The sequence below is a fragment of the Oncorhynchus gorbuscha genome, linkage group LG02 (genome assembly GCF_021184085.1).
Source record: "Oncorhynchus gorbuscha isolate QuinsamMale2020 ecotype Even-year linkage group LG02, OgorEven_v1.0, whole genome shotgun sequence".
Lineage (NCBI taxonomy): Eukaryota > Metazoa > Chordata > Actinopteri > Salmoniformes > Salmonidae > Oncorhynchus > Oncorhynchus gorbuscha.
This window is the reverse complement of record NC_060174.1, coordinates 17,548,324-17,573,195: the sequence shown is the minus strand read 5'-3', so window position 1 is coordinate 17,573,195 and position 24,872 is coordinate 17,548,324. Positions and strand designations below refer to the sequence as shown.

Sequence of the window (24,872 nt, the reverse complement as noted above, 5' to 3'; positions counted from 1 at the left end):
ATGGCCCTTCGTACATCAGCTGATATCTCAAAGTGCTGTACAGAAACCCAGCCTAAAACCCCAAACAGCAAGCAATGCAGGTGTAGAAGCACGGTGGCTAGGAAAAACTCCCTAGAAAGGCCAAAACCTAGGAAGAAACCTAGAGAGGAACCAGGCTATGTGGGGTGGTCAGTCCTCTTCTGGCTGTGCCGGGTAGAGATTATAACAGAACATGGCCAAGATGTTCAAATGTTCATAAATGACCAGCATGGTCGAATAATAATATCATGTTTCTTTAGACAATGTCTAAAATAGATCATGGATTTATTGTGATGGTGTAGGCAATATTAGATTGATTTATTAGACTTTTTCAAATGTTGATGTTCCAAAAGGTTTGCATCAGTGGCTTGTAGGCTATGCATGGAAGCCAGAAGATGCTTAACCTGTTTTTGCTAATTACCGGGTCAACTACCATGAGACCAGCAGTAATTTGCTCGACATTCACCGGCTGACAAAATGTCATTACCACCACAGCCCAACACCAAACACATACTTAGTTTGAAGTGTTTCACAAAAAAGCGATTACAACCATTTCTGTGTTTGATCCCTAGTTTTATGTTTTATGATTATAAAACATTGGAAAGCATTGATAGCAGCTATTGATGATTATATAGATTGGAAAGCAGCTGCGGTCACCCCCCTCTTCAAAGGGGGGGACACTCTTGACCCAAACTGCTACAGACCTATATCTATCCTACCATGCCTTTCTAAGGTCTTCGAAAGCCAAGTCAACAAACAGATTACCGACCATTTCGAATCTCACCATACCTTCTCTGCTATGCAATCTGGTTTCAGAGCTGGTCATGGGTGCACCTCAGCCACGCTCAAGGTCCTAAACGATATCTTAACCGCCATCGATAAGAAACATTACTGTGCAGCCGTATTCATTGATCTGGCCAAGGCTTTCGACTCTGTCAACCACCACATCCTCATCGGCAGACTCGACAGCCTTGGTTTCTCAAATGATTGCCTCGCCTGGTTCACCAACTACTTCTCTGATAGAGTTCAGTGTGTCAAATCGGAGGGTCTGCTGTCCGGACCTCTGGCAGTCTCTATGGGGGTGCCACAGGGTTCAATTCTTGGACCGACTCTCTTCTCTGTATACATCAATGAGGTCGCTCTTGCTGCTGGTGAGTCCCTGATCCACCTCTACGCAGACGACACCATTCTGTATACTTCCGGCCCTTCTTTGGACACTGTGTTAACAACCCTCCAGGCAAGCTTCAATGCCATACAACTCTCCTTCCGTGGCCTCCAATTGCTCTTAAATACAAGTAAAACTAAATGCATGCTCTTCAACCGATCGCTACCTGCACCACCCGCCTGTCCAACATCACTACTCTGGACGGCTCTGACTTAGAATACGTGGACAACTACAAATACTTAGGTGTCTGGTTAGACTGTAAACTCTCCTTCCAGACCCATATCAAACATCTCCAATCGAAAATCAAATCAAGAATCGGCTTTCTATTCCGCAACAAGATAAATCTAGAATTGGCTTCCTATTTCGCAACAAAGCATCCTTCACTCATGCTGCCAAACATACCGTTGTAAAACTGACCATCCTACCAATCCTCGACTTTGGCGATGTCATTTACAAAATAGCCTCCAATACCCTACTCAACAAATTGGATGCAGTCTATCACAGTGCAATCCGTTTTGTCACCAAAGCCCCATATACTACCCACCATTGCGACCTGTACGCTCTCGTTGGCTGGCCCTCGCTTCATACTCGTCGCCAAACCCACTGGCTCTATGTCATCTACAAGATCCCGCTAGGTAAAGTCCCCCCTTATCTCAGCTCGCTGGTCACCATAGCATCTCCCACCTGTAGCACACGCTCTAGCAGGTATATCTCTCTAGTCACCCCCAAAACCAATTCTTTCTTTGGCCCCCTCTCCTTCCAGTTCTCTGCTGCCAATGACTGGAACGAACTACAAAAATCTCTGAAACTGGAAACACTTATCTCCCTCACTAGCTTTAAGCACCAACTGTCAGAGCATCTTACAGATTACTGCACCTGTACATAGCCCACCTATAATTTAGCCCAAACAACTACCTCTTTCCCAACTGTATTTAATGTATTTATTTATTTTGCTCCTTTGCATCCCATTATTTTTATTTCTACTTTGCACATTCTTCCATTGCAAAACTACCATTCCAGTGTTTTACTTGCTATATTGTATTTACTTTGCCACCATGGCCTTTTTTGCCTTTACCTTCCTTCTCACATAATTTGCTCACATTGTATATAGACTTGTTTATACTGTATTATTGACTGTATGTTTGTTTTACTCCATGTGTAACTCTGTGTCGTTGTATCTGTCGAACTGCTTTGCTTTATCTTGGCCAGGTCGCAATTGTAAATGAGAACTTGTTCTCAACTTGCCTACCTGGTTAAATAAAGGTGAAATAAATAAATAATAAATAAAATACTACCGTTATAAGGGGGTCAGGACATGCTCAGTCTTACAATGTTTTATACATTTACCCTTACCAACAGCCACAGTTTCCAATGTAGACAAAGTAGAATGTGAGTAACATTACATGGAATTAGAATAATTAGTGTGAGTAGTCCTATTAAGGTGAGTAGGCCTACTAAGGTGAGTAGGCCTATTAGCGTGAGTAGGCCTATTAAGGTGAGTAGGCCTATTAAGGTGCGTATGCCTATTAGCGTGAGTAGGCCTATTAAGGTGAGTAGGCCTATTAGCACGAGTAGGCCTATTAGCGTGAGCAGGCCTATGGCAAAAGCAAAACACATTCTGCCTTTACCAATGCAAATTGAGAACCTCTGTTGAGGAATGTGATTGTTTTTCTTGAGGGTGCCTGTAATTTTCTATTCTATTCGCCGTTGTGCTCTTGGGCTGAATATAACAAGGTGAATTATAATTCCCTTCTCCCGGCTGCTGCGCTCTGAAGCACTTCTCACTCACATGGCTCTCTCAGATGTAGCCAATGCCTTTCACGTGATCAGGTCCATCTCACAGGCATTTCAGCTAAGAAGTAGGCTAAGTGAATGAAGACAGGCACATCGGGAACGGAACTGCATGCATCTCTCTTATCGAATTCAGAGGCGCATATTGAAGATGTTAGAACTGTCCACATTTAGACAGTGGTGTAAAATACGTAAGTAAAAATACTTTAAAGTACAACTTAAGTAGTTTTTTGGGGTAACTGTACTTTACTATTCATATTTTTGACAACGTTTACTTTTACTTCACTACATTCCTAAATAAAATGATGTACTTTTTACTCCATACATACCCTGACACCCAAAGGTACTCTGAACATTTTGAATGCTTAGTAGGACAGGAAAATGGTCTAATTCATGCTGTCACACCCTGATCTGTTCACCTGTTCTTGTTATTGTATCCACCCCCTCCAGATGTCACTTGTTTTCCCCAGTGTATTTATCCCTGTGTTTCCTGTCTCTCTGTGCTAGTTCGTCTTGTATGTTCCCAAGCCAGTGTTTTTTCCCATTTTCTTGCCTTTGCTATTCTCCTTTTCTAATCTTCCCGGTTTTGACCCTTGCCTGTTTCTGGACTCAGTACCTGCCTGCCTGACCATTCTGCCTGCCTTGACCTCGAGCCTGTCTGCCACTTTGTACCTCCTGGACTCTGATCTGGTTTTGGCCTTTTGCCTGTCCATGACCATTCTCTTGCCTACTCCTTTTGGATTACTAAAAATCTTAAACTCCAACCATCTGCCTCCTGTGTCTGTGTCTAGGTCTCGCCTTGTGTCATGATAGTACGAACTAGCCATGACAGACCCAGCAGACTTGGACCAGCTTCGCCAAACTGTCTCCCTGCAGGGAGCCACCATTGGGAGACATGAGGAGCTGTTACAGGACCTTCTGGAAGTGCTTCGTTCTCTGACAGAGCGCTGCGACCAATGGTTTAAGGCTATTATGGAGCTTATTAAGGAGTTAACTCAGACTGTCTGCCATCCCTGAGAGACCCCAACCTCTCAGAATTGTTTTCCTTTGTGGTGAGTTGGTACAGCCTAACCCGTTCCCCATTGCTGTTCGGGAAAAACAATCCAACCTTCGTTGTCATCTGAAGGAATTATTGGCGGAGGTGAGGAAGGTATTCGAGTCTCTGGTATCCGGGAGAGAGGCGGCCAGTAAACTTCTTGATTTATGTCAAAACTCCCGTAGTGCAGCAGACTATGCGGTTAATTTTTGCACATTGGCCACCGAGAGTGCCTGGAATCCGGAGTCTCTCTTCAATACCTTCCTTCACGGATTATCCGAGGTGGTGAAGGATGAGCTAGCTGCTCGGGAATTGCCGGTGGATCTCGACTCCCTCATCACTTTACCATTAAAATTGATGGATGCTTAAGGGAACGCAGGAGTGAGAGGAGGTCTGGCTTTGGGCACACTTGTTCACCCTCTATGGCTCGCTCACCCTTGAAAGAATCCGGACGTTCCCGAAGGCAGTTTTCCCGAGAGGATCCAAAGCCACCCGAGCTCCCACGTGAATTATCTACGACTGGTGAATTGGATTCTCCTGAGCCTATGCAATTAGGAAGAGCTAGGTTGTCAGTTGGGGAATGCTCACGTAGGCTGAATTCCAACTGTTGTCTGTACTGTGGAGGGGCAGGACATTACATAGCTACCTGCCCTGTTAGGAAACCTTTGTCTCTGGTGGGTACAAGTACTTTAGTGAGACAGACTGGGACTTCCCTAATTCCCATCACCCACACACCCATCAGCCGCACAAAAATCGTTACCCACTACCACTCCTCTCTTTGGCTTTTGAACCTCTCCAGGGGGCCACAATTTTTTCCAAGTTGGACCTTCGGAATGCCTACCACCTGGTTCGGGTGCGCGAAGGGGATGAGTGGAAGACAGCCTTCAACACAGCCAGCGGACATTATGAGTATCAGGTCATGCCATTTTGACTCACCAATGCCCCCGCTGTCTTTCAGGACATGCTCAACTGTTTTGTGTTCCTCTACCTTGATGACATCCTGTTTCCCCCCCCAGTCTGCCCAAGAACATGTTCTTCACATCAGGCAGGTCCTTCAGCGCCTCCGGGAGAACCAACTGTTCGTGAAAGCCACAGCTCTACTATCGCTTTCCTGGGATATGTCATTGCTGAGGGTAATATCCAGATGGATCCTGGAAAGGTGAAAGCAGTGGTGGATTGGCCTCAACCTATGTCCAGGGTGCAGTTGCAACGTTTCCTAGGATTTGCAGACGTCTACCGCCATTTCATTTGGGGTTACAGCACCCTGGCAGCCCCCCTCTCGGCACTCACTTTCTACAAAGTACCATTCAAATGGTCTCCTGCTGTCAAAGCCTTTGTGGACCTGAAGCATTGGTTCACAACAGCACCCATCCTCATCCATTCGGACACGTCGCATCAATTTGTGGTTGAGGTGGATGCATCTGATGTTGGAGTGGGGGCCATCCTGTCCCAGCGATCTGCCCAGGACCAAAAGCTTCATCCCAGGACCAAAATCGTCTCAATTCTGGAGAGAGGAACTACGACGTAAGCAACCGAGACCTCCTGGCGGTCAAGATAGCGTTGGAAGAGTGGAGGCACTGGCTGGAAGGAGCAGAACAGCCATTCCTGGTCTGGACCGACCATAAAAATCTGGAATATCTCTGTACAGCCAGGCAGGCCCAGGGTGCTCTGCTTACCAGATTCCACTTCACCATTTCCTACCGCCCAGGGTCCAAAAATGTGAAGCCTGACTCTCTCTCTCGCCTATACAGTTCCTTTGCCACACCCTCGGTAACCGAGAACCTTTTCCCTACCTCATGCCTAGCAGCCACTGTGGATTGGGGTATTGAGACCCTGGTTCGCAAGGCACAATGCTCCCAGCCTGGACCTGAAGAGGGCCCGGCTAACTGGATGTTTGTCCCTAACTCAGTCCGGCGTACCCTTGGCCCAGATGTTTGTCCTCCATTGTCGACGTACCTGGAGAAGAGTCAGGGCGGCTATTCTCAAGAGCAACTCCAGGTATTGTCGACAGGTGGACCGTCACTGGACCCCAGCTTCCAGCTACCGTATTGTGCAGAGGGTATGGCTTTCCACTTGGGATTTGCCCCTTCCGATAGAGTCCCGAAAGCTGTCTCCCTGTTTCATTTCCCAACTCCAGAGTACTGAGTTCCACTGCTGTCCGTCTTGTGTTACCCCGTACCCTCTGTATTCACCCTACCTTCCATGTGTCTAAGATTAAGCCTGTGTCTCACAGTCCTTTTGTCTTCTGTTTCCAGGCCCATCTCTTCCTCCCCCGGGTCTTTGTTGGCCAGACAGCATATACAGTGAGAAGCCTCCTGAGGATTCGACCACGGGGCAGGGGTTTCCAGTACCTGGTTGATTGGGAGGGTTATGGCCTGGAGGAGAGGTACTGGGTCCCTGCTAAAGACATCTTGGACATAGGCTAGTGCTTCAGCCTTTTTTCCCCCCACCACCGACACCCCGGTCAGCCAGGTAGGATGCCAGGGGGCGCCCCTAGGGGGAAGGGGGGCTTGTTATTGTCTCCACCCCTCCACCCCTCCACTTGTTATTGTCTCCACCTCTCCAGGTGTCCAGGTGTCGCTTGTTTTCCCCAGTATATTTATCCCTGTGTTTCCTGTCTCTCTGTGCCAGTTCATCTTGTATGTTCCCAAGTCAACCAGCAGCTTTTCCCGTTCGCCTGCCTTTGCTATTCTCCTTTTTCTAGTCCTCCCGGTTTTGACCCTTGCCTGTTTCTGGACTCTGTACCTGCCTGCCTTAACCTCAAGCCTGTCTGCCACTCTGTACCTCCTGGACAAAAGGTTTTGACCTTTTGCCTGTCCACGACCATTCTCTTGCCTACTCCTTTTGGATTATTAAACATCTTAAACTCCAACCATCTGCCTCCTGTGTCTGCATCTGGGCCTCGCCTTGTGTCATGATACACACATTTATCAAGAGAACATCCCTGGTCATCCCTACTGCCTCTGATCTGGCAGACTCACTAAACATAAAAGCTTTGCTTGTAAATTGTCTGCATGTTGTAGTGTGACCCTGGCTATCCTTACATTTAAACAAAATTGTGCAGTTTGGTAATTTGAAATTATTAATATTTTTTACTTTTGATACTTAAGTATATTTAAACCAAATACTTTTAGACTTACTCAAGTAGTATTTTACTGAGTGACTCACTTTTACTTGAGTCACCTTAATAAAAAGTATCTTTACTTTTACTCAAGTATGGCAATTGGGTACTTTTTCCACCACTGCATTTAGCCTACTTTTCGTCAGCAAACAAAAAATTAGTAGGCGTAGGGAGTAGCAAAAGTACTAGCCTATGTCAAACAACTATCCCCATAGTATATATATTTTTTACCTATTCTATTGGTCAATTTGTCCTTCTGTGCAATAAATAAATATTCCAAACATACTCTGGGACAGTTGTGGGATGCGATTAGATTCCAAATGAATACAACCCCTCACAATTTTTTTTAAAGCAATGAGGCTGATCGTTAAGATTACATTTTTGATAAACTATTAGGCAATGCTTTCACTTTATAAGCGCAGCAATGCGCACACAGCAGTAGTATGTAAGTGTGAATGTTCCAAAATGCAATCAATTAGCAGGAAAAAACTGTTCTTGAAAGTGACAGCAAATGCGATTATTCATGTAATGCTTTATTTTGAAGATGCATTTTTTTACGGTGAAAATTATCTTCCCCAAACCTGAAACTCACTTGCAGCTTATGTATGCCAGTTAGGCTCTACACCAGTTATATAGCGGATTAATGTTCTACATTTTAAGAAGTTATTTGGCTATTTTAGTTGGGATACAAACCTTATCAAAACACATAGGCCTATGGGCTAGGCTACATGAGATGTGTGACTATTATTTGAAAAAGTATACGCTATTTCTTGCCTTAATGCACAAGCTGGGCATCATTCACACGTGATAATACATAATTTACAAGTGAAAGGCTAATATTGTCATGAATCAGACTATTCTTAATTTAAATGTCTTTACATATACTAAATAATATTAGTTTTGATGTTAGTGATATTACTTTTTATTTAGAATGGACCATTATCATGCACCTGTATCGGAACAGGGGCATGGGGAAAAAATAGATTTCTATGCCCTTAAATAAACCAATGGAGAACTCTTTTCCAATGGTTAATTTTCATGCCAGCCAGGTATACTATACTCCTTTTGTAAAGCAAAGCAATGTGCTTAATATTAAGAAAGTTGATAAATAATTATAGTAGGTCTAGCCTATAGAAAGCTAATCCTCCTCTTTTTAATAGAGGCCATCAACTTTATCACGCAATTGCATAGCCTATAGAAATGTTGTGCAACATGTTTGATTAGATTTGATACATTTTCATTGATGTCAGAGTGGTTTAGACAATAGAGTGCTGAGTACCAGGCAGATAGCAAGTTTGGTAGGCTACTAATGACCATCAGCAGCATCAGAGCTTGGAGAACCCTAATTACTCTGACTAAATGGTCATATGGAATTTGACTGCCATCAAAACTGGTGACCACCAGTGTATACGTGTATAATAAGGTTACCTTAACAGCCCTAGTTTGGTGTATGCTTACCTTGTTGTGATGTTTTGATAACTGTAATTCCCTCTCAGACAAGGTGAATTTTCTCAATATATTCGCTTCCGTTTACATTTTTTTTAAATGCTACTTAGCAACAGAGAAGACCCCAGCAAGACTACACCATCTCTAGCTGACTGTCAACTATTTACCAGTGTGATCAGAGACCTTAGCCCAATCCATTATGAATTCATGTGCTGTATTGAAATGAATTGAATAAAGTGATGAATTTCTCCCATCACCTTTCTGTCTTAGCTGGCCACTGACTACACTTTAGCTAGCTAGTTAGCAGAGGTTTGGTGTCTATTTAAGACCTTAAAACCACTTGCTCCTACCTGGCACGCAGGCGTCCCATCTAGAGCTCTGGAAATGCAAATGCGCTACGCTAAATGCTAATAGTATTAGTTAAAACTCAAACGTTCATTAAAATACACATGCAGGGTATTGAATTAAAGCTACACTCGTTGTGAATCCAGGCAACAAGTCAGATTTTTTAAATGCTTTTTGGCGAAAGCATGAGAAGCTATTATCTGATAGCATGTAACACCCCAAAAGACCCGCAGGGGACGTAAACAAAATAATTAGCATAGTCGGCGCTACACAAACCGCACAAATAAAATATAAAACATTCATTACCTTTGACCATCTTCTTTGTTGGCACTCCTAGATGTCCCATAATCACTATTGGGTCTTTTTTTCGATTAAATCGGTCCATATATAGCCTGGATGTCATAAGGTGAATGCACCAATTTGTAAGTCGCTCTGGATAAGAGCGTCTGCTAAATGACTTAAATGTAAATGTAAATGTAGATATCGATCTATGAAGACTGTGTGATAAACGAAAAAAATAGCGTTTCATAACGTAACGTCATTTTTTTTAATTCAAAAAGTCGACGATAAACTTTCACAAAACACTTCGAAATACTTTTGTAATGCAACTTTAGGTATTAGTAAACGTTAATAAGCGATCAAATTAATCACGAGACGAAGTGTTTTCTATAGGGGTCCGTCTTGAAATACTGTCCGTGTATATTTCTCAACCAAAATATCCGGTCAGAGACCGGAAGAAATGGGCTGTCTCTTGTTCGTTTGACCAAGAAACAAATCCTAGGCAAATGACAAGACTGTTGACATCGTGTGGAAGCTGTAGGTACTGCAACCTCAGCCATATTTAATGTCTTTCGCCCATAACAATGGGTTGAAGCGGCGGATGGATATATTTTTCCACTTTCAGTGATCAGATTTTCCTGCACTTTTCAATGAAACGCACGTTCTGTAAAAGTCACAGCTGTGATTTAACCAGTTTTATAAACGTCTGAGTGTTTTCTATCCACACATACTAATCATATGCATATACTATATTCCTGGCATGAGTAGCAGGGCGCTGAAATGTTGCGCGATTTTTAACAGAATGTTCGAAAAAGTAGAGGGTAGACTGAAGAGGTTAAGGCATTTTTTCAAGGATGAACATAAGAGTATTAAAAGGGTTTTGAATGGGAAAACATTGAGCCCACAAGTCCTTTGTGAGCTAGCTAGCCAGCTAGTTAACGCTAGCTCACCTTTTGTGTAGTCACACTTTTCAACGTGGTGACATGCTAGTTAATATTGGCCCACCAGGGCTAACGTTTAGCTAAATAGTCACGTTAGCTCATTGTTCGTGTAGTCAGACTTTTCCCCAGACCCCAAGAGTGGTGACATGCTACCTAGTCCACCAGGGCAGGGATATTTAATGTTAGCTAGTTTGCGCTGACCACTAACATTAGACACTTTCTCTCCCATGTCACCGCCTGTAGGGAAAAATGCTAAACAAAAATACACACGAGAAATACACAATTTCAATATCAAACTAGAAACGTAAGGCTATAATATCTACTTGCTACTCGTCGATTAGAGTTCACATGGAGAAATTGAGTTTTTTTTTCACCCTGGGCCTTGAGTGATTATGTCAAAGCTTGCGACAGGATGTGTAGTCCCCTATGATAGCCACATTAGCATCTAATTAGCATTTCATTTTGGGGGGTAATTACAGGTGAATATATTGATAAAAGTTACCTTGTCGGAGAGACATTTGCACGGTTATCAAAACATCACGCCAGGGTAAACCTACATGAAACACAGACCTTATATGTGCAGTGAGGCAAAAAAGTATTTAGTCAGCCACCAATTGTGCAAGTTCTCCCACTTAAAAAGATGAGAGAGGCCTGTAATTTTCATCATAGGTACACTTCAACTAAAATCAGAAAAAAAATCCAGAATATCACATTGTAGGATTTTTATTAATGAATTTGCAAATTATGGTGGAAAATAAGTATTTGGTCAATAATAAAAGTTTCTCAGTACTTTGTTATATACCCTTTGTTGGCAATGACAGAGGTCAAATGTTTTCTGTAAGTCTTCACAAAGTTTTCACACACTGTTGCTGGTATTTTGGCCCATTCCTGCATGCAGATCTCCTCTAGAGCAAAGATTTTTTGGGGCTGTTGATGTGCAACACAGACTTTCAACTCCCTCCAAAGATTTTCTATGAGGTTGAGATCTGGAGACTGGCTAGGACCTTGAAATGCTTCTTATGAAGCCACTCCTTCGATGCCCGGGCGGTGTGTTTCAGATCATTGTCATGCTGAAAGACCCAGCCACGTTTCATCTTCAATGCCATTGCTAATGGAAGGAGATTTTCACTCAAAATCTCACGATACATGAGCCCATTCATTCTTTCCTTTACACAGATCAGTCGTCCTGGTCCCTTTGCAGAAAAACAGCCCAAAGGAAGATGTTTCCACCCCCATGCTTCACAGTAGGTATGGTGTTCTTTGGATGCAACTTAGCATTCTTTGTCCTCCTAACACAACGAGTTGAGTTTTTACCAAAAAGTTATATTTTGGTTTCATCTGACATTCTCCCAATCTTCTTCTGGATCATCCAAATGCTCTCTAGCAAACTTCAGATGGGCCTGGACATGTACTGACTTAAGCAGAGGGACACGTCTGGCACTGCAGGATTTGAGTCCCTGACGGCGTAGTGTGTTACTGATGGTAGGCTTTGTTACTTTGGTCCCAGCTCTCTGCAGGTCATTCACTAGGTCCCCCCGTGTGGTTATGGGATTTTTGCTTACCGTTCTTGTGATCATTTTTACCCCACGGGTGAGATCTTGCGTGGAGCCCCAGATCGAGGGAAATTATCAGTGGTCTTGTATGTCTTCCATTTCCTAATAATTGCTCCCACAGTTGATTTCTTCAAACCAAGCTGCTTACCTATTGCAGATTCAGTCTTCCCAGCCTGGTGCAGGTCTACAATTTTGTTTCTCGCGTCCTTTGACAGCTCTTTGGTCTTGGCCATAGTGGAGTTTGGAGTGTGACTGTTTGAGGTTGTGGACAGGTGTCTTTTATACTGATAACAAGTTCAAACAGGTGCCATTAAAACCTCTTACCTCCACCCGACACGCAGGCGCTCCATCTAGACATCTGGAAATGCAAATGCACTACGCTAAATGCTAATAGCACTTGTTAAAACTCAAACGTTCATTAAAACACACATGCAGGGTACTGAATTAAAGCTACACTCGTTGTGAATCCAGCCAACAAGTCAGATTTTTAAAATGCTTTTCGGCGAAAGCATGAGAAGCTATTATCTGATAGCATGCAACAGCCCTAAAGACCCGCAGGGGACGTAAACAAAATAATTAGCATAGTCGGCGCTACACAAAATGCAGAAATAAAATATAAAACATTCATTACCTTTGACGATCTTCTTTGTTGGCACTCCTAGATGTCCCATAAACAGCACTATTGGGTCTTTTTTTCCGATTAAATCTGTCCATATATAGCCTAGATATCGATCTATGAAGACTGTGTGATCAAGGAAAAAAACAGCGTTTTATAACGCAACGTCATTTTTTTTTAATTAAAAAAGTCGCCGATAAACTTTCACAAAACACTTCGAAATGCTTTTGTAATGCAACTTTAGGTATTAGTAAACGTTAATAATCGATCAAATTGATCACAGGGCGATGTATATTCTATAGCTCTATGTCTTGAAATAATGTCCGGGTAAATCTCAACCAAAATATCCTGTTGGAGACCGGAAGAAATGGGCTGTCTCTTGTTCGTTTGACCAAGAAACAAATCCTAGGCAAATGACAAGACTGTTGACATCGTGTGGAAGCTGTAGGTATTGCAACCTCGGCTCCAGGTAATGTGGTTTCTATTCAACAAAACATTCAACTGGCGCATTGATATATTTTCCAGTTTTCAGTGATCAGATTTTCCTGCGCTTTTCAATGAAACGCACGTTCTGTCATAGTCACAGCCATGATTGAACCAGTTTTAGAAACGTCTGAGTGTTTTCTATCCACACATACTAATCATATGCATATACTATATTCCTGGCATGAGTAGCAGGGCGCTGAAATGTTGCGCGATTTTTAACAGAATGTTCGAAAAAGTAGGGGGTAGGATCAACAGGTTAATACAGGTAACGAATCTACAGAGGAGCCTCTTAAAGAAGAAGTTACAGGTCTGTGAGAGCCAGACATCTTGCTTATCTGTAGGTGACCAAATACTTATTTCCCACCATAATTTGCAAATGAATTCATTAAAAATCCTACAATGTGATTTTCTGGATTTGTTCTTCTCATTTTGTCTGTCATAGTTGAAGTGTACCTATGATAAAAATTACAGGCCTCTCATCTTTTTAAGTGGGAGAACTTGCACAATTGGTGGCTGACTAAATACTTTTTTTGTCCCACTGTAGTTCTAAAACCCCCCTACAGAAAAATGTATGGTGGAAAAAAGGATTGGAACCATTTCCGAGTTTTACCGCTAGGTTTTATGGGTATTATGAGACATGATGTGGTATTCAATAAGTGTGTTGCTAAGGTTAGTGTCTGTTTGGGCAATGACAGGTTTAGTTCTTGGATTTACTCTTTTTTTAAAATATTTTTATTTATTTTTACACCTGACTAAGTATGATATGTGTAAAAACAAATAGGAGAATTCCGAAACAGCAACATAACCTTGAACCCAAGCTGCTGATTGCCATGTTTGGGAGCTGCTTTGTTGAGCAAAACCGTGAGTGGGTGGTTAGACTTAAATATGTCAAACCTGATTTCACACACCTGAAAGGACAATGACCCAGTTATCATGAAGGGAAACATAGCCAAGTTCATTAATTCATCAACACATATCAGATGTTATCAATTTAAATGTATTTTTTAAGGTGGACATTTATATAGCAACTTTTTTGCACTAGTCAGAAAAATCTACAAGTAACAAGTATATATGTGGCCGAAGTGAAAGGGCTAGCTAGTTAACGCTGGTGCGCGCTAATAGTGTTTCAGTGCTCTGAGACCTAGAAGTAGTTGTTCCCTTTGCTCTGCTTTGTGAGTGACTGTGGTTGATGTGTGCAGAGGGTCCTTGGTTCGAGCCCAGATTGGGGCGAGGAGAGAGACGGAAGCTATACTGTTTGAATGATGCTGTTGACAAGGATCACTGGTTGCTGCGGAAAAAGGAAGAGGTCAAAAGGGGTTGAGTGTGGCCGATGTGAAATATGGGAGAATATTCTTCCATTTTAATCTATATTTTCATAAATTAATACCTAAACCTATTACATGCATTGATATCTTATGCATCCAATGCATTATCTATTTTCTTATACGGTTGATGCGTATTGCATATGTATGTAAACATGAGACCATACATTTGTGCACTCATGTATGAGGGAGGGAAGGATTGGACAGCAATCTATGAGCGAATCATCTCGTAAACCAATTACATTTCAAGCACGTACTGAAAAAAGTAGTCAGATACTTTTGAGGAGATAGGAAACTCCATTTGAATTGTTGTACCTCTCATTGTGTACGTTGCCCGTGCTTTCGTGCTTTGTCAATGGGGCTCACGGTGCATTTGTGGGACAAGAAGAGCTCTCCTTCATGGATTGAATGGAAGTCAATTGGTCCCGAGCTCAAAAAAACAACATTAGCATGAATTTCGTAAACAAGAAGTACACCATTGCACATACGAGATGTGAGATAATTAATTATTGTTCTCTAATATCGTATAACATTGGAATCGTGATATTACATTTGACGAAAATAGGCAGGTTTCTCGACTCATACCCTGATTTTGAGAAAGGGTTGCGTGACGATTAACTTATCAACTGCGTGACGCAACATGACAACGTGAACGCGATTGGTTGACTGTCTGCTGATGAGGACTTTTTCGTTATTCCACCATTGCCAATGGGATTCCTATCTCATCCTTTCTCTAATATCTCTGCAGTTGTCGCTTTCTGTCCACGCTCGTCTCCAATAGTGGGCGACGTGACTCAAATGTGCTTTATTCTAATTGGCGTGTAAACGGAACCTGCCCTATCTGTGCTTCGAAATTATGTGGTAGAAACGTTGTACAATATAAATACAACAGTCAGCGAAGACAGCCTGACACCTCGAATTCACCATCTCCCATTTTTTTAAAGGTAGGTTTGCGGTCTTTGACAGACTTTTGATCAGCTGGTGTGAAAGATTTTATTTAAAAACAGTGTAATTTAATTTAGTGTATATATATTGAGTTTTAGAATCGTGTGATTGACGATTCTCGGCTCCTTCAGTTATTTATGTCTCAGGCTACATTTTCTTGTGGTAAAAAATCTTTATTTTCCCCTCCAAGGAATGACTTTCAATAGTATCAAAAGTTTTAAGCTGGAGTTCGACGGACCGGGCGATGCTGTGTATGCCAGCAGCGAGATACTGTCCGGAAAGGTCGTTTTGGAGCTCAACAGGGATACGAAAGTGGACTCCATGAAGGTCCTTGGAAGAGGGGTTGCCACTGCCCACTGGCTTGAGAATCGCAGTGGAGGCATGAATGCCGTTTACAACGACTACACCTCCAAGATCAGTTACTTCAGGAAGAGGCAACATCTCATCCGAGGTAAGTAGTCTTCTCATGGGAAAAGCACTCTGGTCATTGTTAAACTGTTTTGTTATTTCTCAACAATGTTAAACTATTTCTAAGGTGTAGCATATATTGATTTCCTTTTAATTTTGAGCCAATGAATGGGACTAATTGTTTGCGTGTTTTAAAAAGCTATCTCTAAAAGTAGCCTAGTGCATCTTGGATTTCACCAAGCCTACTGTAGGACACAGTAAAGACACATGCCCTACTTATGGCCCTCGGGGGAAAAAATGCACACCTATTAGAAAATGACATTCTTAGAGGGACGAAACTCTGGAGAATATTGTACAGCATTAACTTAATATTTTAAATTTGGTTGTGTGTGAATGAAGCTCACATGTAGCACCAACATGCTTCTAGGAATTGGATTTACTCTTAGAAAAAAGGGTTCCAAAAGGGTTCTTCGGCTGTCTCCATAGTGGAACCCTTTTTGGTTTCAGGTAGAACCCTCTGTGGAAAGGGTTCTACCTGGATCCAAGGGTTAGCCTATGGGGACAGCTGAAAAACCCTTGTAGGTTCTATATAGCACCCCCCCTTTTTTTTTCTCTGAGTGTAGGACATCAGACTGCAGGGTAAATAAATAGAGCAGTCCTGTTACTGGGAAGTCATGGCAATTTACAGTCTTGATTTAGGGGTTTTATATGTTCTTTCATTATGACTGATAGACAACTGTGAATAGTGCTTTTGGAAAGAATAAACTTCTGTAAAAGGAAGTGTGAGTGGAGACGCCCAATAAGAGGCAGAGGCAGTTGCTTGTCTGAAAGGGGCTGGGGGTTTAAAAAAAATAGTGCCTCTGTCTGTCAGGCAACAGGGAAAACAACATGTGGGAGCTTGAGGGACAGGACACCCCCCAACCCTTCATCTTCACTATACTGCACATTAAGTCCTCATTTCTTTACATGCAAACTTAAGTTAAGGTAAGTTAAATTATTACTGACTTTGATTAGGCTTTGTTTGTTATTTCAAATCAAGATCTCCATGATCAAAAAACAATTAACTGATAGATTGTATCTGGAGTCCCAGCTAGGTAAACAGCCTCTACAGAAATCTGAAATACACCCCCTAAAAATCCTTTACCTGACTAATACAGTGCATTTGGAATGTATTCAGACCCCTTCCCCTTATCCACATTTTGTCAGCCTTATGCTAAATGGATTAAATAAAAAATCCTTCTAAATCTACACACAATACCTCAATGACAAAGTGAAAACAGGTTTTTAGAAATGTTTTTAAATGTATAAAAAAAAAAAGATACCTTATTTATATAGGTATTCAGACCCTTTGCTATGAGACTCGAAATTGAGCTCCGGTGCAGCATGTTTCCATTGATCATCCTTGATGTTTCTACAACTGTGGTAAATTCAATTGATTGGATATGATTTGAAAAGGCACACACTTGTCTATATAATGTCTCACAGTTGACAGTGCATGTTAGAACAAAAACCATGCCATGAGGTCCATGACCTATATACTAGGCAGTGTCAGAGAAAAGCCCCAAAAATTGTCAGACTCCAGTCCCCCAAGCCATAGACTGTTCTCTCAGGTACCGCACGACAAGTGGTACCGGAGCGCCAAGTCTAGGACCAAAAGGCTCCTTAACAGCTTTTACCCCTCCAAGCCATAAGACCTCTGAACAATTAATGGCCACCCAGACTATTTGCATTGACCCCCCCCCCCCCCCTTTTTGATTTTACACTGCCACTACTTGCTGTTTATTATCTATGTATAGTCACTTTACCCCTACCTACATGTACAAATGACCTCGACTAACCTGTACCCCCCCGCACATTGACTCGGTACCAGTACCCCCTGTATAGCCTCATTGTTATTTTATTGTTACATTTTTTTAAAAATGTTTATTTAGTAAATATTTTCTTAATTGCATTGTTGGTTAAGGGCTTGTAAGTAAGCATTTCACGGTAAAGTATTCAGGGCATGTGACAAATAACATTAGATTTGAAGGAATAGTCTGTAGAGTTCCAACAGAGGATTGTGTCGAGGCACAGATCTGGAAAAGGGTAACAAAAAATATCTGCAGCATTGAAGGTCCCCATGAACACAGTTGCCTCCATCATTCTTAATGGCACATGACTGCCTGCTTGCAGTTTGCCAAAAGGTACCTAAAGGACTCTCAAAAGCATGGTGGTGGCATCATCATGCTATGGGGATGTTTTTCAGCGCCATGGACTGGGAGACTAGTCAGGATCAAGGGAAAGATGAACAGAGCAAAGTACAGAGATCCTTGATGAAAACCTGCACCATCAGGACCTCAGACTGGGAAGGTGGTTCACCAACAGGGCAAAGACTCTAAGTATACAAACAAGACAACACAGGAGTGGCTTCGGGATGAGTTTCTGAATGTCCTTGAGTGGCCCAGCCAGAGCCTGAATTTGTACCAGCTCGAACATCTCTGGAGAGACCTGAAAATAGCTGTGCAGTGACGCTCCCCATCCAACCTGACAGAGCTTGAGAGGATCTGCAGAGAAGAATGGGAGAAACTCCCCATCCAACCTGACAGAGCTTGAGAGGATCTGCAGAGAAGAATGGGAGAAACTCCTCAAATACAGGTGTGCATCTAAAACTTAGGGGGGTGGGGTGAGAGGGTCATACCCAAGAAGACTTGAGGCTGTAATCGCTGCTTCAACAAAGTACTGAGTAAAGGGTCTGAATACTTATGTCAATCTGATATTTCAGGTAATTTTTAAAAATAAATTTGCTAAAATTTCCAAATCTGTTTTTTGTATTTGTTATTATGGGGTATTGTGTGTAGATTTATGGGGGGGGGGGGGGCATTTCAATCCATTTAAGAACAATGCTGTAATGTAACGAAGTGGAAAAGGTCAAGACACGAAGCTTTGATCAATGCTTTAGTTTGGTTGGTCTGGTTTTGAGAAACTTCATAGTGGTACTGATACTACAACTGTTTGGTTGTCTGATTGATAAGGATACTGTGTTCATAGCAATACACTTTTTTTTTTAGCTTGAATAAACTCTGGCTTAATTTGCTAAACATTAAGTCCTGCTGTTTGTGCACCTTCATATATTTAGAAATTTAAGCCAGACTGTTGAACATATAGCTATGGCCTTCTGTACAATTTAAAACAAATATTTACACTGCATTAACTTGTTTGTCTGCATCCCATTGATTAATTGATACTATGTGGCTGTATAAATCCAAAATCTTGCTTGTGTATGTGTTTTTATCTCATCTGCCCAGCCACTATAGGAAGTCTATGGTCAGAGCTGACTAAAGTTGATTAGAGACGGTGAGGCCTCCATGACTGACACTTAAAATTAAAATAAAAAATCTCATATAGCCACCAGGAGGCAGAGGGTATCAAAGCTGTGCTGTACTGTACAGTTCCTGAGTGCACGTTTTGTTTTTTGCCCTAGCATTACACATCTGATTCTAATAACCATCTCACCATCAAGTTTTGATTATTTGAATCAGCTGTGTAGCCCTAGGGCAAGAACCAAAACGTGCACCCAGGGGGACCCCAGGACTGAGTTTGGGAAACCCTGCTGTTTCATGTGTCATGTTCACAACACAAGGTGGCAGTATATAACCCTGCATGCTTTCAGGAAACAAAGGTAAACAACTTTTTTTGGGACAAGATGTTACCCGATTTTGCAATCTAGAGGTCATGTAACTAATTGTTATTCAATATATATTCTGTGTATGTGTATAAAATATTAGTTTAAAATGTACTTTTCATCTTCATGCACTTTCCCCTTATTCTTACTGTTTCTTGAAGTGGTATCCTATATGAAATGGCAAAACAAATCAATGTTATGACCAAATCAAATGTTTTCGCCACATACCAAGTTTACAGCAGGTATAAAAGGTGCAGCAAAATGCTTGTGTGCATTTTGCTGCACCCTAACAATGCAGTGCATTAATGAATAATAACAATTAAAATATAATTCATTATAGGAATTTACAGACTTTAAAAATATATAATTGGCAAGTTGCGCATGTTCGCTTTCTAGAAATTAATGCATAGACCACATGTACAGAATACCAACAAATGGGCATGAGCAAAAGCTGAAATACCCTTTTTACTATTATGCAATGTGAAACTATTTTGTCAAATGGGAGGATCTTTGCAGCCTTCGGGCATGCTCAGTAAGCCTGTTTTCGTCTAAGAACCTGTAACCATCAATCACCAGGCACGGTTTTCCCCGTTCTCGAGCGCTCCACACCCAGGAAAGATGTTTATTAGCACGTTACCCTCTATGCGGCCTTACATAATATATTAGGACAGCCCACTACGAGCAAATGGGAGCTGTGGCCGCGACTACTTAATCAGTTTTGTTTTGCAAGTGTAGCGACAATAATATTAAGATAGTACCGAAACGTTATTTGACAACTTGAACAATAACATTTTAACATAAGTATACTGTTTGGAACCAACAACCCTCACGATGATTTTCGACAAATTGAAAAGGTTGTACATCGCCTTCGACTCTCCAGAAATCGATTCCCCTCCAGTTTTCAGCAGTGGGGACGTGGTGTCTGGAAAAGTTGTTTTGAACCTTTCAGGTGAAAGTAAAGTGCAGTCGTTGAAGTTGCACGCAGAAGGTTTTGCGAAAGTGCATTGGACCGAATCTCGTTCGGCTGGGTCCAGTACTGCCTATACTCAAAACTACAGCGACGAAGTGGAGTATCTCAACAGGAGAGAAGTTCTTCTGCAAGCAGGTTAGTCATTCACTCGATCGGTGAATGAAAGCAATGAAGTGTTCCATAATATGCAACTCATTGGGCAAAACCACTTGGGCAAATTTTACTCGAGAAAAGTATTTTAATTGTACATAACTGGGTTTTGTGTAGTGTTTCTCTCATGGGAAGGTATTTTGTTATTTCTTAGTTATTCTGTAATAATTTTCATATTCGGGTGTTCTCAATGGTAAATTCTCAAATGGCCTACCTGGTTAAAGGCGAAATATACAAATTTTTAACGTTTAAATTTGCAGCATGGAAAAATAATTGTTTTCATTCAAATTAAGCACTGTGGTGGAAAACGCACAAAATGGTCATACTTGAGTAGAGGTAAAGATGCCTTTTTTAATAGAAAATGACTCCAGTAACAGTCACCCAGTAAAATACTACTTGAGTAACAGTCTTGAAGTATTTGGTTTTAAATATTTTAAAGTATCAAAAGTAAAAGTATGAATCATTTAAAAGATCCTTATATTAAGCAAACCAGACTGCACAATTTTATATATATATATATATATATATATATATATATATATATTTTTTTTATTTAAAAAGTATTTACAGATTGCCATGGTCACTAAACACTCAGACATCATTTACTGTCAAAGCATTCGTGTTTAGTGAATCTGCCAGATCAGAGGCAGTAGGGATGACCAGGGATGTTCTCTTAATAAGCGTGTGAATTGGACCCTTTTCCTGGCCTGCTAAGCATTCAAAATGTAACCAGTACTTTTGGGTGTCAGGAAAAATGTATGGAGTAAAAAGTACATTTTTTTAGGAATGTAGTGAAGTAAAAAAACAACAACAAAAAAACAGCTGCTTAAGTAAAAGTAGTTAACCCCACTGAATGCACTTGACCCTGTCAAAGGATTTGAAAGTATTATGCATATTAGATTGAGTTTGGATTCACTCTAAGAATTTACTTGGTCTGAATGCAGCCTTAAATTTAATAATGTATAGAAAAACAAGGGACTGCAAATCCCCATTCAAGAGTACCCTGCAGTATAGAGGGCATGTGATGGTGCTTTTGTGTTTAAGGAGAAAAGGGAAAACTGCATTTGCAGTTCATTGTAATAAAGAAACTCAGTGATTTCTCCTGTATGTATTTTAGGTAGTACATTGCTTTGGAAAGCAAAAGGCCCTCATTCAGTAATCAATGTGGATCAGAAGTGGTTTCAAATAATGAATGCTTATTTTATTATTATTTTCTTCAGATAATGGCGAGCACACCCTCCTCTCTGCTGGAAGACATGAATTCCCATTTAGTTTCCAGTTGCCTGAAGAGTAAGTATCCCTTTCTGGAATGAATGGTTTTGGAATTATTATACAGTAATGCGCTGGAGGCAAATGTTAATTTGCCTTTGATTTGGACCTATGAAATCCTTGCATCTTATTAAAGAACAACTGATATCTAATCAATCTGTTTTTATTTAAACTCTTTTTTTTGTTGCTTCAACAGGACACTGGTGACATCCTTCGAAGGCAAGCATGGCAGCATCCGCTACTGGGTGAAAGTGAAGCTGCATAGGCCCTGGGCTACAGTGAGGAAGATCAAGAAGGAGTTTACAGTCATCGAGCCCATTGACATTAACACACCAGCCTTATTGGCTCCCCAAGCTGGCACTAAAGACAAGATGGCACGGGTGTGGTACCGCAATTTTGGACAGGTGTCAATAACCGCTAAGATCGATCGTAAAGGTTACACACCAGGTAAGAACCAATCATACCTTTTAATCCTAGTGGCCCTGAAAACTGAACATTAAGGCAAATAACTCATTTTAACTGAACCAAATCTCACCTCAAAGCCTCTATTCTTCATCTTCCAGGTGAGGTGATTCCTGTATTTGCTGAGTTTGACAATGCCACCTCACGCTCTGTGGTGCCTAAGGCCTACATCACACAGACGCAGACGTTCATCGCCCGGGGCACCATGAAGCAGAAGCAAGCGGTGGTGGCCACGCTTAGTGGTGATGTGGTGGGCGCCCAGCGCAGGGAGACCTGGCATGGTCGCGCCATCAAGATCCCTCCTGTCGGGCCCTCCATCCTGCAGTGCCGAATCATCAAAGTGGAATACATGCTCAGGGTGAGTTCAAGGCATAGACAGAATTAAAAGTACATCATTCACATTCATTCGATTTTCCTTGTTGAGGATATCCCTCCGATTGATAATGAAAAGCTAATTAGAGATCAGTCGGTAGTAGTTGTACCCCTACTGACGTGTCGGTTACTCTAGTTCTAAAAGCTTTCTCCCCTCTCCACCACCTAGGTGTGTGTGGATGTTCCTGGGACCTCCAAGCTGTGCCTAGAGCTGCCCCTGGTCATGGGCACCATCCCCCTCCATCCCTTTGGTAGCCGCACCTCCAGCGTCAGCAGCCAGTACAGTGTTAACCTGGAATGGCTCCGCATGGCCATCCCCGAGCAGCCTGAGCGTAAGTGTCTGTCTCATTGTAATACAAGACTAAGCGGTGTCAATGCCAGGTCCCCCTGAAAATCTCCTACCTTAGGAAAAATGGTTTACTCATCTGTACCCTCTTTCCCTCCCCACACAGCTCCTCCTGACTACAGCTCTGTGGTGACGGATGAGGAGGCTGAGCGGAACATTACGGCCCCCCATCCTGAGGAGGACCTCAGTGGGATTATGGAGCACCCTCTCAGGGCCTTTGTCCAGGAGTTCCGCTTCCGACCTCCTCCGGTGTACTGCGAGGTGAGCTAGCACCCCTTGGAATACTCTTGTGACAATAGGGATGCACTTCTTTGATTACACTTCTATCACTCAATTGACATTTTAGTCTTTTATCAAGCGCTCTTATCCAGAGTGATTTACAGAAGCAGTTAGCCTTGCTCAAGGACATATTGACAGATACATTTAAAAAATTCCCCCTCGTCAGCTTGGGGATTTGAATCAGCGACCTTTCGGTTACTGGCCCAACGCTCTTAACCGCTAGGCTACTTATTGAATCTTAAACCTTTGTGTTTTGCTCCTGCAGATCGACCCAAATCCTCAGCCCCTCAACATGAGACGTCGCTGCATGACGTGTTGAACCATAAGCACCACTTGAGCGTCACACGATGACCCTATTTTAATTAAACGAAGCGAAGAGATTTGTCTTCCCCTGGATTACTCTCCGAAACTGGTGACTCAGTCCAAAGATGTGGCTTCTGTTGTTGGAAGGGACTTAGAGTACCACTGAGAGGCTGGAAAAGAAGATGGAGGCGACAGGACCTGCTTGTGGATGAAGTCCTTTTTAAAAAAAGAAAGGGGGACATGTTAAGTTCAACAAGAAAAGGAAATAACTTTTCCCATGGTTCCTGTCCTCTCAAGTGATTCTGACTCAGGATGATGAAATCGAGTCACCCCTCCTGCCAATCAATGAACCCCCACACAATAAATGTTTTGTGTTTGGGGAAATATTGGGGGAGGATCACTTGATTTTGGTGAGGGAGAGTTGGAGTTGCAGATGATAACTAGGCCTCAAAGAATGCAATGGTATATCTTCAGTTAACATCTGTAAATGATCAGCTGGTGTTAAGAGGCACCTGTAACTCATCTTTTAATACCCAACTCCTCCTTGCCTGGTAACATGTAGTATGACTCAATCATGATGAATAATTCTGTTATTCAAGTAAGCACTTATCTGAGACTGTTTGGTGAGGAGGAGTTGAGTCGGCAGGTTTCGGCATTTAGCCGGGTAATACTATGCAAAAGGGAACTTGAATCCTGTAGTATCTGAATGTACTGAAATGATTCCATGAGAGACGTCCTCTGTATGGGGATGTTCAATGTATTCTGAATCTTAATTTGACAGTAATGGATGAAAACTAAACAGTTGAGTTTTTTGCATGTGGAAGAATTCAAGAGAAAAGTTAGTGTTGTGTAAAAGCTTGTGCTATAGCACAAACCTGGGCATAATGTTTTCTCAAATAGTCTAGCACTGATTTAGAAACGGTGACACGAGGAAGAAGAGTTTGTAGCTGCTGCAAGTTCAAATGATTAGCTTTAGAAACAGCTAAGGAGGAAATATCAGAGCCATGTGGTTATGTGTTTGATTCAATCCAGATGCCTTGTTTTCCAACCGTCTGCAGAAAATTTGTTCAGCGTTACATTAAGCCTTAAGTTGGAGATGTGTACTAAAGAACTGACTTCAGGTCAGCAATGCAGCTTACGTGTCATGCGCAGTGCAGCACACACCTGAAATTGAATGTATTTTATACAAACGCCGCTGTTGATTCTCAGAACTTGCCAAAGTTTTTGTAATTCCCTTTTCTAATAAAAACACTGAAACATGTGTTTTCGGTCAAGGAATTGTGATCTCTGTGACATGCGGTCATCTATCTTTAAGGACAAATAGGAAAGAGAACCTTCCCACTGGGAACAGATGTTAAACCAACATGGAATAGACAATTTCAATAAAATGTTGTGGAAACAACGTTGATTCAACCAGTGTGTCCCCACGGTTGCTTGCTGAACGTATCTTAATTGGTCTCCTATACTACATGCCCAAAAGTATATGGGCACCTGCTAGTTTCATTCTACAATCATGGCATTAATATGGAGTTGGTCCCCACCCTTTTTTTGCTGCTATAACAGCCTCCACTCTTCTGGGAAGGCTTTC

The 24,872-nt window shown here is 41.9% G+C and overlaps 1 protein-coding gene across 2 annotated transcripts; it reads left to right on the top strand.

Annotated features, from left to right (window-relative positions):
- Positions 1 to 14,922: 14,922 nt before the first annotated feature.
- Positions 14,923 to 24,545, top strand: LOC123997991 (arrestin domain-containing protein 2-like). 2 transcript variants are annotated; one of them, XM_046302782.1, is made up of 8 exons: positions 14,923 to 15,063; positions 15,255 to 15,515; positions 21,474 to 21,543; positions 21,719 to 21,969; positions 22,086 to 22,342; positions 22,526 to 22,688; positions 22,809 to 22,963; positions 23,247 to 24,545. In XM_046302782.1, exons 2-8 carry the CDS (start codon positions 15,257 to 15,259, stop codon positions 23,298 to 23,300), a joined length of 1,209 nt encoding a protein of 402 aa, XP_046158738.1. In that variant the 5' UTR covers positions 14,923 to 15,063; positions 15,255 to 15,256; the 3' UTR covers positions 23,301 to 24,545. The 2 variants fall into 2 exon arrangements, with proteins under 2 accessions (XP_046158738.1, XP_046158728.1); XM_046302772.1 differs by lacking the exons at positions 14,923 to 15,063; positions 15,255 to 15,515 and adding an exon at positions 19,726 to 20,238.
- Positions 24,546 to 24,872: the final 327 nt, after the last annotated feature.

What these genes read in the sequence shown, in the direction of transcription:
- LOC123997991 (XM_046302772.1), top strand. Translation starts at nt 19,965, where the DNA reads ATGATTTTCGACAAATTGAAAAGGTTGTACATCGCCTTCGACTCTCCA. An exon ending in TCGTAAAGGTTACACACCAG is followed by an intron (nt 21,970 to 22,085) that starts GTAAGAACCAAT and finishes TTCATCTTCCAG; the next exon opens with GTGAGGTGATTCCTGTATTT. An exon ending in AAGTGGAATACATGCTCAGG is followed by an intron (nt 22,343 to 22,525) that starts GTGAGTTCAAGG and finishes TCCACCACCTAG; the next exon opens with GTGTGTGTGGATGTTCCTGG.